General features: G+C 38.9%; 1 protein-coding gene across 13 annotated transcripts in view; it reads right to left on the minus strand.

Moving 5' to 3' along the window:
• The window catches only part of MICAL3 (microtubule associated monooxygenase, calponin and LIM domain containing 3), a 283173-nt gene that overhangs the window by 131177 nt on the left and 132497 nt on the right, over nt 1-19499 (minus strand). For 12 of the 13 annotated variants that reach the window (XM_043966729.1, XM_043966726.1, XM_043966734.1 and 9 more), the window contains 5 exons: nt 17454-17601; nt 15629-15825; nt 14499-14605; nt 14308-14370; nt 13217-13393 (listed from right to left, as the gene is read on the minus strand). In XM_043966729.1, coding sequence (XP_043822664.1) covers nt 13217-13393; nt 14308-14370; nt 14499-14605; nt 15629-15825; nt 17454-17601 — 692 coding nt within the window. Of the gene's footprint in view, nt 1-825; nt 934-4877; nt 4935-6868; nt 6965-11664; nt 11749-13216; nt 13394-14307; nt 14371-14498; nt 14606-15628; nt 15826-17453; nt 17602-19499 lie in introns of all 13 variants that reach the window. The other variant, XM_043966737.1, reaches the window with a different exon arrangement.

Raw genomic sequence — 19499 nt, forward strand, 5'->3', positions numbered from 1 at the left:
TAGTGATATTTAAGATTACACACATGCACGCACACACACACACACACACACACACACACACACACACACACACACACACACACACACAGTAGTCTGGTACAAATGGGAAGCAGTAGACAAACTAAAAGACCTATTTTCCTGTAAACCATCCCATAACCTGATGAACTCTAGTATGGGGGAATGACAGAATTGATTCCTTATGGATTAAAATCAGATACAACCGGGGCAGCTAGGTGGCGCAGTGGATAGAGCACCGGCCCTGGAGTCAGGAGGACCTGAGTTCAAATCCGGCCTCAGACACTTGACACTTACTAGCTGTGTGACCCTGGGCAAGTCACTTAACCTCAATTGCCTCACTAAAAAAAAAAAAAATCAGATACAACCAAACACACAAGCATAAACATACATACCCATAAAGACACCATTCACTATGCTTCAAATTTCATTACAATAAATATTATGACATATATTTCTCTATAAGGAAAAGTTTCCTGATCTTTAAGCTGATGTGGTTTTCTGACAAATATTTGCTAAAGCAGAATTCCAAGGCAATGAATGATAATCGCTTGAAATTTACCTCATCAGTATGATTTATATTAAATATAGAATGACCAGAGTACTCCAAAGTTAGCAGCTTATTTCATTCATTAATGCATGGGACAAACATAGACAAGCGCGCGCATGTGCGCGCACACACACACTGCCCCCCCAGAGTGAAAGGTTCTGTCAACTTCCCCAGGGACCTCTAGTGACTGCATTAGTTGGTGTGAAGTGAGCAAGGATCATACATCCAACTGTGGTTTTGCCAAAACCCAGGCATGCTACCTGTCGGAGGGAGTCAGAGGAGGGTGAGGCAGGGCGGTTGGAGGAACGAAGGCTAAGGGAAAGCTCCCATTGCTCAACAAAAAATCGACGAGAAGGTTCAGTTTCTTGCTAAAAAATAAATAAATAAAAGATGGGGGGGGGGAAATCAAAGGAAGTGTTAAATTCAGAGTTCAAGCCTTATTTGAGAGCAGACTTAAGCTTTCTTAAATCTCTCAGCCTAAGAATAATGTTTAAATCGCAGAGATGCAGGAAAGGAACACTCTTGGTTTCTGGAAAGCAGGACGAACTCAAACAGGCTACTACTACTTTTGTTGTTTTTTGTTTGTTTTTTTTTGGAGGGGCAATGAGGGTTAAGTGACTTGCCCAGGGTCACACAGCTAGTAACTGTCCAGTGTCTGAGGCTGGATTTGAACTCAGGTACTCCTGAATCCAAGGCCAGTGCTTTATCCATTGTGCTACCTAGCTGCCCCTACTACTTTTGAATCTAGACAAATAGGAGAGTCAGCAAGCCACCTAAAAGCAGCTTTGTGCCCACTGTACCAATAAACTCAGAGTTGAAAGGCTGGCCAGAAGCTTTCTAGTTCAATCTCTTCTTGAACATGGATCCTGATGACAACATCAACAAGCAGTCCTCTGGCTCTTCACTTAAAAACCTTTTGTGAAGGAGTTCCAAGTTCTATGCCATCTTCTTTTCAGGAGCAGTTACTCCTCTGGGTAACAGCCCGTCAAATACTTGAAGGCATCTATCATTCTAAATGAGAAGTCATCAAGTCCTTCAACAGATCCTTGTATGGAGTGAGATGGAGGCCCTTCATCAATCTGACTACTCTCCTCTAGATATTCTCTAGCTTATCATTGTCCTTCCTAGAAAGTGGAACCTATAATTAAATATAACCATCTAGATATGATTATGTCTCCTCGTGGCTGTTGCACTCTAAGAAAGTGACACAGAAGGCAAGAAAAGTAGAGATGAAGGGTAGAGGTAGCCTACAACAGGCACCTCCCCACAAGCCCACTTAGAAACGTTTCTGCACTAGGCTGATTTGGGTTATTCTCTGAGTAAAGTGGGCTTCTTCACTTACAGAGAGCAGAAGTAAAGGAATTAACCAAATGCAAAAAAGAGAAGTTATCCCCTTCTCTGAAAGGGCCAACACCTGCTGTTGCTGCTGTTTTTCCCTTTTCTGCTAATCCTCAGAGGAGTATCAGATCCATTAATCATATTTTGCCAAGACCCTGCGGAAGCTTGAAGAAAAAACCAGGATAAAAAAAAAAAACCAAGCCATTGACCCCTTTATTTACTGTACAAAAAACAGACAGGTCCAACCAAAAGGTTTGCTATTTTAATGATGTGGTTAGCTAAATCTGGAACTTTGCAAGCCTAGGCAATCCGTTGATAGGTAATTGGTTCTTAGAGGCCCAAGACTTGTGGGTGGATTTAATGTTAGATTCCCCTAAAGGAAGTGGGAGGTAACATATTGAAGTGATCACATACTTTCTGCCAGTGCAGCTCCAAGGAGACCTCTCCCCACTCCCCCCCCCCGCCCCCGCCCCCCCCCCACATCTTTATTAACAGACAAATGGATAAGAATAATGCTGGGCAGCAGTCACCTAATGCTTGACTGGCCTTTGCTCCAGAAGCATGGGTTACTGGCCTTCCCTGTGCTTGGTATTCAAGGTACCTTCAACAAGAAGGCCACCAGAAAAAACCTGGTGAGATCACTGCAGGAAGTAGCAGTACAAGAAAAGAAAGAAACAGGAAAAAAAAGTTTCCTTCAGGAGGTAGAACAGGCAAAGATAATGTTATTTGGTGAAGGGAAAGTAAGGTCACAAGCAAGATAATGAACAGGGCTTAAAGAGTCATTGAAAATGAGGTCCCTCCAAAATGATTGGACTGCAGCCCAGTACATTAATGGAGCCAAAGAATTAGTCTTTCCCAAAAAAAATGAGAAACGCATTCAACTCATTATCTTCTGAGGGCAAAACTCCAAGACATGTCTTTTCCCTACCCTTCACCTTTTTATCTCTAAATTCTAACCCCACTAAATTCAAATGACCAAAAAGAAAACAGCCTTCTCTCACCTAAAGGGCACTACCTTCTCAATGAAGTTAACATCCTTTTTGAGAGAATGTCAGCCTGGACTGACATTTAAATAGAAAAGTTGATTTTATAAAGGACTTGTTAAAAAGGGAGACTCGAGGGGCAGCTAGGTGGCACAGTGGATAGAGCACCGGCCCTGGAGTCAGGAGTACCTGAGTTCAAATTCAGCCTCAGACACTTAACACTTACTAGCTGTGTGACCCTGGGCAAGTCACTTAACCCCAATTGCCTCACTTTAAAAAAAAAAAAAGGGAGACTCAAGAGAAATGCAGCCTGCAGCCTATGAAAAGACAAGATGATATCTTTCAATCCCATTTCAGCCTCAATCATGCACTTCATCTGTTGCTATTTAGAACCTATATGTACTTCTAGCTTTTTATCTCCTCCTGAATGGAAGAAGAGGCTGAGGCAAAGAGACTATTTTGCTTCCATAGACACTTGAATATAAATGAACTACTAGCCCCAAATGCATTCTTCTTATATGTCTAGAAACAAATCAAAGAGAACAGAAAGAGTTTGTTGTATAAACTCAATGGCAAGGGATCATTCTTTACGCCCTCCATAGGCCAAATGGCAATTTCTGCTAATGACAAATTAAGTAGGATGTCCATTAAATATTATTTCATTAGTCAAATTATCAACGACAAGGTTCTGTGTTTTAAGTCCTGATTTTCCAACTGACCATTCAAATAACCCGGCAAACTTACATTAAGTCTGACTCTACAATTTGGAACCATACCAAAAAGGCTTTAAAACTTTAACCCAGCAATACAACTACTAGTTTATATATCAAAGAGATCATAAAAAAGGGAAAAGGACCCATACATACAAAAATATTTATAGCTGTTCTTTTTGTGGTAGCAAAGAATTGGAAATTGAGAGGATGCCCATCAATTGGGGAATGGCTAAACAAGTTGTGGTATATGAATATAATGTAATACTATTATGCTGTTAAGAAATGATGAGCAGATGGATTTCAGAAAAACTTGGAAAGACTTACATGAATTGATGCTGAGTGAAATGAGAAGAACCAAGAGAACACTGTACACAGTATCAACAACATTGTGGGATGATCAACTGTGATAGACTTAACTCTTCTCAGCAATACAATCAATGATCCAAGACAATGCCAAAAGACTTATTTTGGTGGAAAATGCTCTCCACATTCACAAAAAGAACTATGGCATCTGAATGTATACTATTTTTACTTTTGTTGTTGCTTTTTAGTTATTGTTCCTGTTTATTCTTTCTTGTGGCTTTTTTTCTTTTTGTTCTGATTAATGTGGAAATATGTTAGGAATGTATAACCTATATCAAATTGCTTGCTGGCCTTGGGAGGGAGGATGGGAGAAACATTTGGAATTCAAAAAGTATCTTTACATGTAATTGAGAAAAATTAAAAATAAAAAAATTTCTTAAAAGTCTCACTCTAGTATTCCCTCTCTTCCTATCTCCTTAATATTAAAATTCTCAACAATGGTGAGAGCTGTCTTCTTCAATATCTTTCCCCATCCCCAGGCCCAAGATATTATAGCTATCAAAAAGGCAGAGTGAATGACAGCCAATAAATGTGCTCTCAAAAGCTCACCCGTGGAATTAACCATTTGTGTCCCACTCACTATACCTATGAGGCACTCATAAAAAGAATGAGAGAGATGACCATAAAGGAATAGATAGGCAGAAAGCTGAAAGCCATCAGGATTCTGTAGAGCAGCAGAAATATATACATCATCATAGCTTAGAGTCTGAATGCCATTCTGTTCTGGGAGCATGATCTGTACTGAATCTTCCTCAGTAAGAAATTCCAAATGATATCTGGTTTTTGTTTGAGTAGCAAAAGTGCAAAAAGCAACTGAGAGGACATTCTGCTGTCTGCTGTGCCTTCCCATCATTGTGCACCCCAGATGTGTGTCTATTCTCTTAGCACCCCATGCGATGGGTTCATGCTTTTTACCCTTTCAGAGTGGGGACTCTGCTTGCCACGGCTGTCAGCATCAAGATCCCTGTACATCTGTAGGCAACAAAGTGTAAACTTAAGCACCAGCCAAAGGCTTTATTTGGACATACTAAATGACAGTGAGAAATGAGACTGGAAAAAATTCACCGTGTTAATTTCAAACATTTCCCTCTTCCCATGCCTCCCTCTCCCCCAAAACCTTAAACCCCATCTGTACTAAATCCCCCACACAAGGACAAATCCATATTTGTGGCCAGGGTGTCCAACTTTAGGACAGGTAGAGAAATGAAACTAGAGTTAGTACAAAGGTGGAACAAACTCATATCTTTCACACAGTGGCAGGAGAGCAAAGAAGTTAAACAGAAGGGTTTAAAAAAAAAAAAGCAGGTTAGAGAAGTGAAGTTTTCCAAAACAGACATTAGAAAGGAAAAGCAGTGAGTTGGAAACTGGCTAGAATAAATGACCACTACAAATAGTCCAGAGGAAACTCTAGGGTGGGGATCACTCCCCACCCTAGAAGAGCACAGGGGCAAAACTTAGGTCTATTCAAAGGACAGATGGAGATAGGGTTTTTAGCAATTTTATCACTGAGGGAGGGTTAGTAAACCTTAAAGAGAAATATATAATTGGCTCACTTTAATAAAGGAAGCAACTGACATAGACATATGGTAGGGAATAAATTTCTATGGCTAAAGGCCTAAGGATTCAATTTGAAATTAAATAGTGGCTAAAGAAGTGATTCAAAGTTGCTGCTCTATGGACTTCCCAGGCACATAGCCTCGGCAGGATGCCAAAGGGAGAAAACACGATATATTAACTAGGTCTTTTAAAGATTCAGTTCTTGGACCCAAATACACAAGTGGTACTAAATGCCTTCAAATAGACAAATTCAAATTCAAATTTGTGGCATAATTAAGTGACGCTGACAGGCATCTCCAGTTTTTTTCAACAGAGGTGAGGGGGATGTTTTTAGTTTTAAATTATCTTAGAGAAGAACAATATAAAATAACTTGTGCTCATAGGTAGTCCTGATAATAGATTCAAAGGTTTTAAAACCACCTATCATTTAAACAGGCCTTCTTAGATGAGGCAACGACTTCCTTCAGAATCATTGTATTCTGCCTCAGAAATGAAAATTCACAGGATTCTACAGGTGTTACTCCTGAAGGCCAGAAAAATCCCATGTGCAAATACACTTTTAAAAAAGCTTCTCTGAGGAACATATTCTTGGCACAACTGTTATTGCTCTCATTATTCTAAATTCATTATACAACACTGTCTGAAGTGGTCTTGCACTGCCTGCACTGAGTTAGGGGAATGTGAAAAGTGGACCATTCAGTGGATAAACAGGAGGCAGGCATATTTATGAACTCAGCAAGAATAGGTTGCTCTGAAGATGGGCAATACCCATCTGACTTTTTTCCACTGTAGAAATAAAATATAAAGAAATGGTAACCCTGACCTTAGTTATATGGAGATTATGCCCCACCTAATGTTAGTTCTGTGAAAACATAACTTTAGGCCAAATGATGTTAGGGGGACAGTTAATTAAAAAGAAACAACAGAATCTAGGGCCTCGGTTTCACAATTAAGCTTTACAACTTTATCATGAGGTTTGTAAATGTATAAGATATTATTGAAAAATGTTAGTTTGCCCAATTTCATCATGGGGCATGCCTATAATGTAAAATGAATCAACTTCTCTTAGATTCATTCCTTTGCTTGGGACTTTGTGCCCTAGTTTGGTGACAATCTACACCTTTGTATTCATTTTCACTGTAGTATGAGTTTTGATACTAATTTTGTGGGAAAAAGAAATCATTCAGGGTCTGAACAGTCAGGAATCACATAATTTGTAGCAATGAAGATAAGGAGTTTTGTAAGGCTCTCATTAATAGGAAGGACTGCTGATTTGGCCACTAGTCTAGCCACCTACACAGGTGAGGAAGACAAGGAAAAGGGAAGAGAGGCCATGCAGAAAGCATCACCTGTTGACTGCTATAAAACCGAGAAGGTGGAATGGAGGGAGAAGAAAGTGTAATCACTTTTTTCGGGCATGTCCGAGAACACTCCTTTCGCCGTTGCTTTTACATTAACAAGACACACAAAGAAGGAAAAAAACAACATTGAAGCTGGTCGGAAAATACAGGCTGGCTTTGGAAAGGCTATGGGGCAGCCTCTGACAGATCACCAAGAGGAATTCCTTCCTCTGCCCTTTCCACATCGATAAGAATTATGGTACAGTTAAGAGATGCTAGCTTTTCATCTTCAATGTCTCCCTCTTCCCCCATCAGTTTTGCATTTCTATGAGGGCTAGCTCACACTATACGGAGGACAACGTACTGTGCATTCAGAATGGAACAAAGATAAGCAGGGTAGTAATGGTACAACAATAATAAATTTACTATGTAAACCCCCTGAAACGATACATAACAAATTAACAAAATTTCACATACAATCGAATTTTTCTGTCTTTTGTATATAGAAAAGTTCATGGTTATCAATGACTATCAGGTTCAAAAATAAAAGCAAATATAAAAACAAAACAAACAAACCCCCCTGAGCTAATCAAGTATGGCACGTTCTAAATCACTTGATTTGGTCACTTATTAGCTGCTTCAGGACAAGGCCATCTGCACTCCAGCCGTCATCCTCATCCTCTGGAACCCTGGATTCTGCCCATAGAATCAATTTGGGTTCTGAATCGTGGCTTTGGCCCTTATTCTGGTATGAGGCTTCCAAATCATTTCCTGACCTTTTCTGAACCATGCTAATACGTGACTGTCTTCCCCACCCTTTCCAGCTTCCCTTTATGTCTTGTCTTCTTCCCACATTAGAATATAAGCATCTTGAGGGCAAACATTTTCTTATCCCCAGCTCTTAGCACGGTACCTGGTATCATCATCAAAAGCCCTGTGTTTAAATCTTGGCTCTGCCCCTTACTAGCTGTATGATCCCTGCCAAGCCACTTAATCCCTCTGATTCACATTTTCCTCATCCATCAAGTAGGAATGACATTTGCAAGACTCACTGACAACCAGCCATGAGGATAAAAGAATAATAGCTAATATTTATATACTGTGTAGGTTTGTAAGGTTTTGTGTATGTATTACCTCACTTGAAATGAGATAATATGTGTTAAACAAAGCACTACATAAAAGCTATTATTACTTGTTGGGTTTAGTAAAATATTAGAAGATGGGATGGTAGGGTGAAGAATAAGAGTTTGATTATTGATTGTTAATCACCTTGGCTAGAATACTGGTCTAGATTGGGAATTCTTAACCAGGGGTCCCTTGAACCTTAAAAAAAGTTGATTAACTATATTCCAATATAATATAGTATATTGTATTTCAATATACTATATTTCTTTTTAATATTATGTATCTTATGCATTTGAAAACATTATTCTGAGAAGGGGTTCATAAGTTTCACCAGACTATCAGAGGGGTACACAACACACACACACACACACACACACAAGATTAAGAACCAACTGACACATGAATGACAATCAGTAGCAAAGCAGAGACTCAAACCATCTGGGATACCATCTTGCCATGGCCTCCTTCCTCAATGGTTCTTTCTACATAGTCAGAGTTCTGGGATTTCTGCCAAAGAACTACAATGAAGTATAGGAAGGAAGATGTAAAAACAAATCACATTTCCCCCAAGTGAACACCTTGGCTATCCTGTTGGATATCCACAGCTTCTTTTCCCCATTCCCTCCTTTTTAGTCACTTCCTGCAAGAACCCTTTAAGGGTTCCGAGACATTTGTTGCTTCCTTTTTGTATTTACATTTTCTAGTGACCTTCTGAGAAGCTGATACGATACTGAGAATGATTGTGTGGGGTTATGCCAGGAGGTGGGTGTTGTCCTGCTTAGAGCATCTGATTCTAATGGAGAGGACAGTCTATAAGATGTACAAGTCCCGGGGAAAAAAAAAAGAGTTTTCTGTGTGCCTAAAGGATATATTTCTGAGGTAAAGATGCAGAAGGATGTAGAGAGGAAGAGCCAGAATGTTTAAACAAACATGGAGGTCATTCATTTCTCCCTTCTGCTTGGAGCACCCCCGAAAATCGCTCCTTTGGCCAACTTAGCCAGCACAGTAGTGCTTTCCAGCCCAGAACTGCCCCCTCCCTACCATCTGAGCTACTTGGATAGAGAAGATCACACCATGAGTCACAATGTCCCACATCTGAAGGGGGACATGGAGGGAGAGAAGTAGGAAGTAGAAGGAGATGAGTATGAAAGGAGATTTTCTACCATAACAAAAAGCTCCTGTATTATTATTACTAGATCCTACACTTTTTCAGGTGATAATTTTAGATCAAGACTCAAGATCCCACCCTCTGCTTTTCTTCTTGGAAAAAAAAAATCAGTATATATATTTTAGTTAATGAGCACATCTCAAGCACACGTGCGCGCATACACACACACATACGAAAAAGGAGCCATAGTCTTTTCATGAATATTTCTTTGTGATCATGTAATACCATTTCTCAAAGAAATATGTTGCATGTGAGAAGCCAAAGTGAGTAAGCTTTTCTTTTACTTAAATCCTTGCCAAGGTTCAGGAACTGTTTTTGTTGTTGTTGTTTTTTTAAAGTCAATGTTTCTTACCCATCTAATATGGAGATGAAATTTGCAAAAATATTCCTTGCACATATCTTTGCCCCACTTATTCCCCTAGTGTGTTCATTCATTTTTAAATTCTATGCTGTGTTTCCTAAATATGTGTGTGCTTTTGACTCAGCGTGGCCCAAGACTGAAGGCATACCAAGCCACTGAGATGTCCCCCATATGACTTTCTCTGCACAGGGCCACCAACAAATGATGTACCTTACAAATGCTTTATGATAATGACAAAATGAGACAAAATGGCATGCAGACTGACAAGAATGACAAAAATCGCTTGGAGTAGGCAAGAAGTAGACCTTCCATTTTGGGACAACTCCTGTTCGATCAGGCAGCTCCCTTGTGGCTGCTGCTGCTAATTAAAAAATAATAATGATGATAATAATAGAATGTAAGCTCCTTGAGGGCAAGACTGTCTTCCTTCTTTTTATATCCCTAGCACTTAGCATAGTGCCCAGTATACTAAATATTGATTAATTATGATGATGATGGTAATAGCTAATATTTATATAATGCTTTACGGTTTGTGAAACAATTTGCCAATGTGATCTCACTTCATTCTCACAACTCTGAGAGGAAGGTGCTATCATTATCTTATCCTCATTTTAACAGATGAGGAAACTTGGACTGAGGCTAAGTGACTTGCCCAGGATCAAACAGCTAATAAGCATCCAAAGTTGGATTTGAATTCAGGTCTTCCTGACTCCAGGTTCTGTGCTCTATTCACTACCTGCTTATAGATTCAAAAGGAAATACCAGTTTAACTAAAGAATTTTGGTTATTCTTATTTGGTTATTCATATCACCCAGCAGGTCCGTCTGCAAGTGCCTCAAGCAGATGGTATTTACAGTAGTTTTCTCTCCCACTGACATAAAAAAATCATTATTCCGAGTGCCTCCAAACATGGTGATATCCTCATTTCCAAGGCCTTTTAAGAAAGCTTGGGGATTTGAAATATTCTGCTCTCCTTTTTAACAGACTTCTCACTTCTGCCCCTTAAAAGCATTTCTCTTCAAAACTGGAATCTTACAGGATAGATCACAAATAGAATGCAAAGTTCTTCAGACTTCTACAGACTTAGATTGTCATTGAAACAAGGTTCATTTTAGAGGTAAGGGCCCCATTTATTTCTTAAAGTTTAGCTTAAACCAATTTGGGGGCCATCTTGCAGTCTAATGGAGCTAATGAGGTCACAGTCAACACGTTTAATTATGATATAGGAGAAAGTCAAGTAGAAAGGCAACCAGACCCCACCTGTGGATTTTCTGCTTCTTTCTGCTGCCACATTTAAATACCCTCCTCCACCCCTACCCCTCCTTTCTGTACTGTATTGCTTAGCAAAGGTTGTACCTTCAAGAGTATAATCCTAACCCTGCTTGGTTTTCACAGTCTTTCCCAGGAGAAGATTTAAATTTATGGACAGAACCCTAGGAACATGCCCAGGGAATAGCTCTGTTTAGAATTTTTTTAAACTACAAGATACTTTTCTTGGTATTAGCTTGTACACAATTGCCCTGAATTGTTCTGAAATTAAAGACCATGTTGTCACTATGTTCAGGACTGAAAAATTTAGCATTTTCTTTTCTATAACTCTTCTAGTAGCCAGATCTTGAAAAATGGAGTTCATAGACTTTTTTGGGGGGTGGGGGTGGGGCAATGAAGGTTAAGTGACTTGCCCAGGGTCACACAGCTAGTGTCAAATGTCTGAGGCTGGATTTGAACTCAGGACCTCCTGAATCCAGGGCTGGTGCTTTATCTACTGCACCACCTAGCTGCCTCCAGTTCATAGACTTTAAAGTGAAAAGTATCTACTTAAATATGATAATTATCTAAGGCCCAAAATGTATTTTGTCTTCCAATTATACACTTAAGTATACATTCATAAACACCTGGAAGTCCTTAAGTCCCTAAAATGGTTTACCATAAGGAAGTATACAAGTAGTGAAATAAGATAAATTAGCATTACTTATTATTTTCCTGTTCTGATCTGGCAAGTAACAATTTATCGGGTTGCTGTAAACCTAATAGTTACTCCAAAAGGAAGCATAAAAGATTTCAGGCCTCATTGTTCTCTTGTTCACAAGGAAGAGAAAGGAGGGGAGACCTAAGAAGACAAACATCCTGGTCACTACATAATTCCTTTACCTGTTTCCATTGAGGTATCGGAGCAGGGCGGCCCTGCTCAGGTTGTCTGAAGGATGGCTGGCTGATACAACGCTCTTGGATTGGCTGTCATATATAAATCAAGAGTGGATGGGAAGTCAGGACAAAGAGACAAAATAAAATAAAATAAGAAGCAGGGGAATTTAAAGGAAGTTGTTGACTGGAGGGTGGAAGAAGAGGACATGGTATCAAACATATATTTATGATCTAAAAAAATAATTCTTGATAAAAATGATTCATAGTAAGAATGGATTATCCAAGAAAATCACAATTATAACTACAGGAAAAACAAATCAAATTAAAACCCAAACAAGAAAATGGTAGTATATATGATTTTGACTTTTCTTTTCTCAGGTTCCATAGTTCTCTTGCTTAGTCTTTTTTCACTTTGGAAAGCCAAACTACTAACCCCAAATGAGAAACATGGTTAGCTAAACTCAGTTTTCCTCTTAATACCAAATGAGAAAAGGAAGGCTGGCTAGGTTGCTGCTCCCGAAAATAAAGTCAATTTTATTCCCGATAGACTAGAAACTATGTGGATATTTGGAATGGTGAGAATAGACAAATGTAGGACTCACTATAAAGAAACATAAAGAAAGACAAGAAGATACCACCTTTGAGAAGTTATCTTAGAGTGCCAGGTCATTTTGGAAAAAAAAAGAATTCCTCTTACAATTCTAAAATAACTGGGATGGCCTTCTGGGAAGAAGGGAAATGGGAAGAAATACAGGGGAAATTTTAGGTGATGCAAAAACAACAAAAGATAACGTATTTAAAAAAAGAGGATTCTAAAAACTGTCCCTCCCAACGCCCCCTCCCAAATTCCTGTAAAGTTTAGAAGAGAGGAGTAATAAAGATGCCCCTCTTTGTAAGTCAAAACTTTTTCAGGCCTTTTTATAGAATCTTGAGATCGGAAGGGGCTTGCTGATTAAATTATCAGACATTTTTCTGGTGTCATAGGAAACATGTTGATAGATTAAGAGTCAGCAAAGTTTCAAGGCAGTGTTGTACTGTGGAAAGAACACTGGATTTGTAATAAGAAGACCTGGGATCAAATCCGGAAATCTTATATTCTGGCCAAAATCTATTCTGCTATGAACTTGAGAAGGTTGGGTTCTTTGGAGAAAGGAATCAGGATACTTAGAGACAAAACTAATGTGGTCACCCCAAGTCCTCTGGACAGAGATGATACACAGTGGGCTCAGATTCCTCCTGAATTCTACCTGTTTAGACTTTAGAAATGGGCAAGGGGGAACCCAGCTAAATCAGCCAAGGAATGCCCATCATCTTTCCCTAAGGTCCAACCTCTCCTTGATCATGACTCTTCACTGGATGTCACCATATTTAGGTAGCATGGCCAGCATTGCAGTTTCTTTCTGTACTGTTGGGGCCCAGAAGGACTTAGCATAGCAGGGTCAGCAACAAAGATGCTTCTTGATGATAACAACAAAAAAAAAATGCAAAATGACCTTTTATTTTCCTATACCTCAACCCAAATCCAAGTAAGGGTCCAAGGATAAGACACATGTCCTACCTGTCTCCTTATGCCAGAAGTGGATTGTAGTGGTGCATTCTCCTCAAATTTTGCCAGTAATTGAGTAGCCATGGACTTGACTTTATTCTGGTTGCCAATAGCGACATCGATCCTCCTGTCAGTTAGGGCGCTTACCAGAGTGGGCCTCTCTTCCCTGTAACCTCTAGGTGGTTCCTCCTAAGACAGCAAAACCCAAGAATCAAAACACTCAATCACAATGGAGCTCTCCCAAATGTCTTTCCCTATATCTTCTTTCAGGACTCAGAAAGGGAGAAAGTATAGTTTTGCTAGCATTAACAGTGTGGCTTGTGGGAGGATATCTCTGACTAAATGACTCAATGAATGAATGAAAAAATACTTATGAAGCACTTTACATATGTAATGCACACTGCTAAATGCTAGATATGAATTAAGAAATTGAGAGTTCTTGCCCTCAAGGAGTTCACGCTCTAATTGGGTAGACAATACACCAGAGAAAGTTGTCAGAAAGTTCAGCTTCAGGGTAGCTAGAAAGGGCTAGAAATCCTCAGGCTTTAGGAGGAGAGAAGATAGCAAGGCAGAAGCAAGAAGATAGTAGTCCTTAGGCTACATAAATGTCAAATGACAGTGCCAGAGGCCTGAAGAGTTTAGAGGCAAGGCAGAGAATAAAGCCTAGGGAAAGAAATTTAGAAGACAATGGTAGGACAGATGGCAAATATTGGTTTAGTAGTGCATTTTATTGATGATGCTCCTTATAATAATAATAATAATAAACATTAAGGAGAAAGGAGATCTGACCACTGAAATCAATATAAAGCTTAGGGATGAGTATGAAAATATACCCAAATCTGATCCAGTAAGAGTAGAAATTGGAGAACATGAACAACATGAAAGAAATTTAATATATTCAATAATCTTTTTTTTGTTTTGTTTTGTTTTGTTTTAGTGAGGCAATTGGGGTTAAGTGACTTGCCCAGGGTCACACAGCTAGTAAGTGTTAAGTGTCTGAGGCTGGATTTGAACTCAGGTACTCCTGAATCCAGGGCCGGTGCTCTATCCACTGTGCCACCTAGCTGCCCCTATATTCAATAATCTTTAAAGTTGATTCTCACCTCCTCTGACTGACTGGTCTTCCTCCTCTTCCCCACACCATCCAAGTCCTTCTCCTTCTTATCCTGTACCAAGGTGGGGAGGGAGGGGAAGAGAGAGGGGAGAGAAAATATTTATTCTGGTCAACATTATATCCAGAAATTCCCTCACCATATGATCAGCTTTCCAACATAAGAAAGAACATCTTCTTTACCTTCGGAGTGCGCTTCCGGGAAATGCTCTGTCCAAGTTTGCTAAGGAAGGAGATGGGGGATTTGGTACTAGCAATCTGGACCGCTTTCTCTTCAGCATCCAAGGTAACTGTGAGCAGAAATACTTGGGTCAGAAACTTCCACAAGAAGCTCAGAAGTGACCTCCTTTTTGGTTTTGACCATGCATCTTTTTTGATCACCAACCAACAAGTATTTATTAAGAATGAGGCACAATACCCAGCAGAACCCTTCTCTCCTGATTTATCCCATTTTCCCTGTCTATAGATCATACATAGTTGTTTGCACGTAATGCATCTTCCCCATTAGACAGTGAGCTGCTAGAGAGCTGAAACTATCTCTTGCCTTTCTTTTTCCTGGCATATAAAAGACATTTAATAACATCTATTGACGGACTGAATATAAAGATAAAAAATGAACAATCCCTCCACTCAATGAGCTGGTAAAGAAGTTACTAGCCCCTCAGATTTAGACTGTCGTCCAAATGGGGCAGACAATCCATATTTTAAAGTAAATATAGTCTAAATGGGGGAGACAATACTAATAGCTAGGTGGGAGAGTGTGGGGGCAAGCAGTTAGAAAATGGGAAAGATCTCATGAAGGAACTCGAGTCTGAGCTCTAATATGAAGGAAATCAGGGATTCTAAAGAGGTGGGAGGACATTCCAAGCAGCAGGGACAACTTGTGCAATGGAACAGAGACAGAATATTCTGCCTGAGGAGTAGCACAGAAGTCAGTTTGTCTGGACCACAGAGCATGTGAAGTAAGTAAGTAAGCCTATCTAGATTTTTACCAAACACTAACTTTTCTACCAGCAGTTATAAGAGGTACTAATATACTTTTCAAATGTATAGTTTTCTGAAGTTCAATTGCACTGAAATAAGAGCCTGTGCAGGTTTTTCTCAGGTTTCCTTGAAAAAAAAAATGTTTCCATGACCAAGAGGGCAAAGTTCTAGTCAATCACTGACTTCCCTATTGGAATGCTTTTGGTGGTGCAGCTGAAGGATGTGGCTAGAAGGGTGGGGTGGGGTAGGAAGAAATTCAGACAAACAGGAAATGAAGGAATTTTATAGCATTTGCCACTTATAATAGACTTTTGTCCTAGATTCCTCACCACTGGAGGGGACGGAGTCCTTGAACATCTCATAGAACTGGGTCAGGTACATCACCATTGAAAGCTTGTCTGGTTCCCCAACTGAAGCCATTTCCTTGCCTGTCATGATGGGAGAAATGCCTAATTCTTTTTCAGCAATATCAAACGCCAGTTGATTGTTCTTCTCTGTGTTGTGTTCATCTAAAGAATCAAAATCTCTGGAAAGCGAGGTTAAAAAAAAATGAATTTCTTAAAGGAACAAACAAGGAAATGTCACTCCACTGAATCTGAAGGCAGAAACTTGCATGTTACCTGACACTCTCTTTCTCCTGCTTTTGATTTAAAGAATGTAAAGCATTTTCTAAGCAAATCCTTGCTCAAGGATCTATTATAGGGAAGCAGGTGAAGAAAAACCAGAAAACTATTCTTACCTAACTAACCTTATAAGCTTTAGATAGACTTTAACCATAATATATGTCCTGTACTAGCTAGTATCTTATAGGCCCTGATGACATACTAAATACTAATAATCATATGTAGACCAGATTTCTCAAATGGAACTAAAACCCACTTGGTATCCCTCTCTCTGCAATGAGATTTTTGTTTTGCCAAGCAAGCTCTGGTAATTCTTAAATCAGCATTACTCCTCCAAGGGAAATTCCACAACCTTCCTTGGAAGATTTTTTTCCATTGCTAAATTTCCTGAGTTTTCCAAAGTACTTAGATGAGCATTTCCCCACTGGACTTGAAGCTCCTTGTTGTTCAATCTCAGTAAAAATGGACACAGATTTCTCTGTCGGCGTTCTGGCGCTCACTAAGCACTCTCTATTCCACTATTAACCTCCATGCCTCAGAAGTTATTTTATTTTAAAATGTGAATTTGAAAAATTCCTTTTGTCAACAGAGTCTGTCTTTCAAAACACGGGGCCCCAAACTGAGTCAACTATTTGAATGAGGTCTAAGCAATGCCAAATGACCTCAGTGCCTTTTGTTTTGCCACTAGAAAACAACTAACTCGGCTAGAACCAACCAAGGCAGCATTTGACATTTTATAACTGCAAGAGCCTTTCCTTGTTGTTTTTCCCCCAACATTTTCCTTATGCTTTCTTCTTGGATGCAGTTTTTACATAGGACTGACTTCTAAGTCTCAAAAACCCACCTCAAACTTCTCAGACCTTTCTCATCCCCTAGAAAGTTCTGCCCCAAAGCATTTCACAGTAACCACCAAAGGAACTGAAACCACTTAAATTCATCTCATCCAAGAAAACTAGAAATTTCTATTATCAAAACATTTTGAAAATGTCTTTCTCCATTTTGCATCAGAATGCTTTTAAAATATCTAGCTGTGAAAATAAAACCAAAGGAGGAAAAACCCAATGGCACAAAGATATTGCATACTGATTATCGTGTAAAATAATATTTCTTCATTTCACTTTCACGTGAATCTATTTTATGGGACTCTATGTGGGGACTAAAGTAGCTACAACTGTTTAATCTAATGGGAATGGAAGATAAAGAAGGAAGTGACACCACTACTACTACTCTTAGTTGTTTCTTCAAGGGTTATGATAGTTTTCTATATGTAAAGGAAGTAGGCCCACATAAAGGGGTTTGGGGCTTCTTAACCTCTGTCTAACACAGCTAACTGCTCCTAAACTGGGCTTGTATAGTGCCTTGTAGATGATGTTTAATTATAACTGGATGCATATGAATTATTGTCATTGAGATAAACTGCTTTACCCTGCACTTTACTGGACTAAAAGAAAAACATGTCGCTAACCACAGGCAGGACACTCTGAGATTCCTGGGCAAGAAAAAAGTACAAATATAGTTTACCACAACTTACATGAGATCAGGGCGGTATCTATGGATAACTGCACAAAGGGCAAGGCCACTTTTCCAGGACATGGTAAGATCTGTCACATTCACTCCAGCATAGCCATCTGTTTGCCTTTGGCACCAGCCCAACAGCTTGCTAGAACGAGCTACAGACTCTAAAAATACAGAGAAAGTCACAGCAGTCACTGGTCACCTAGCAGTGTAGGGAAGGAAAATACTCCAAAGACATTGTACAATAGACAAATGCAGCCTGGAAAGTCTGTCTATGGAGGAAGTATAAGAATCATCTGTTGTCAAAAGAAGCCGATGAAGAATAATAACTTCGAATGGTGACAGGAAGAATGGGGGGGGGGTAGACCAGAAACCAGCATTCTATTTCAACTCCAACTTCAGAGGTCAGAGCTACTTCCCCATTAACAGTGATAAGAAAATAAATGAACTGGTCTGTAGCTGTTTTTTTTTCCTTTTTTATTATTCTAAACTAAACAAACATAAAAAAATTCCATTTTTATATACAAATGTAACCCCTGTTTCAACAGCCTCTTCTATGAAGGCTATAGAAACTGTTACTGTCTCTCCAAGAAAAGAGAAGATAGGAGGTATACTTGTAACTAACATCATATTGTGATGCTTTTCCTACATTCAAGGAGAGTATGTGTGAAATACAGTTTGATAGATGAGAAAAATAATGGAGAAGACAGAGGGAAAAGGGGAGAAACTTCTTTCATATTAGAACTATCTTAAATGTTATTTAATAAAGAAACATTGGTAAGAAAAAAATTCATGAAGAGTGAGTCTGGAGAGAGAACATTGAGAGGCAGGGTTTGAAAGAAACAAAAGAGACTGTGTTTTCCCATCATGGCTAGAGATAAACTGAAGACAGAGATGGGAGACAGAGATAGTGTGTTTCTTTATGAAAGTATTATAAACTTCATCTTGTGGAGAGAATTTATGTGTTGCTCTGCACGGACTAGTGTCAAACTGTTTTTACAACTAAAGTAAAGTTGTCTGTAGTTACTGTGAACACTGGAGGGAACTCTGGCTGTGATCACTTCCACTACTAAACTATTGTAAATAATTATGTCTTTATTACTGAATTCTCAGTTAAAATATTCCATGTCAAGAAACTTTAAGGGGCAGCTAGGTGGCGCAGTGGATAAAGCACCGGTCCTGGATTCAGGAGTACCTGAGTTCAAATCTGGCCTCAGACACTTGACACTTACTAGCTGTGTGACCCTGGGCAAGTCACTTAACCCCCAATGCCCCGCAAAAAAGAAAAAAGCAACTTTAATATTCGTTTTATCCTAGTATATTATGGGATTTCATATTTGGAAAGACATAAATAACTACTATTGGGAAAAGAGGTTTCTTCAGTTTATTAAATAATATTTGATTAGCTGGAGGTAGAGGTATTAAGCTGAGATGTTTAAGGAATATATTGAAATTTTATTAATTAATGAAGAAATATAAAATATATTTGAGTTACCCTAAAAAGCTTAGGATCATAAGGTTACATATCAGATGTAATCAAGTACCTGGAGAGGGGTGACCTAAGTGAGAATGAGTGATCCCACACTCCCCTCAAAAGAAAACACCAAACAAACACAAAGAACAAGGAGCAGAGAGATTGAAGAATCAATGAAGTATTTTAAAAATATACAGAAAAGGAAAAGTTTAGATGAAGATAAGCAAAGCTTGGTTAAAATTAGAATACTAAGTTTAATATATACTTAAAAATATAATCTTTTTCTGTTCTTCCTTAAATATGAAAATGTTCATGTTCGTTAATGTTTGTGAATACATAATAAAACTTTTTTAAAGGAAAAATCATTTTCATGCTATCATAGTTCTAACTTTAAATGTTTTGTAGAAATAACCTGTTAAATACTGTATGTTCACAACCCAAGGCTATTCAAGGTCACAAGTATCTTACCCACATACTAGTAATATTAATTACAAGCAAGCAAATTTGCTTTTATTCAGTACTTTTCAAAGTAAAAATGTTCCTTACTTTAGACAAAAAAGTAGGACCGCCTTCTTGTCTACCTCTTAT

This window comes from Dromiciops gliroides, chromosome 5, assembly GCF_019393635.1.
Source record: "Dromiciops gliroides isolate mDroGli1 chromosome 5, mDroGli1.pri, whole genome shotgun sequence".
NCBI lineage: Eukaryota > Metazoa > Chordata > Mammalia > Microbiotheria > Microbiotheriidae > Dromiciops > Dromiciops gliroides.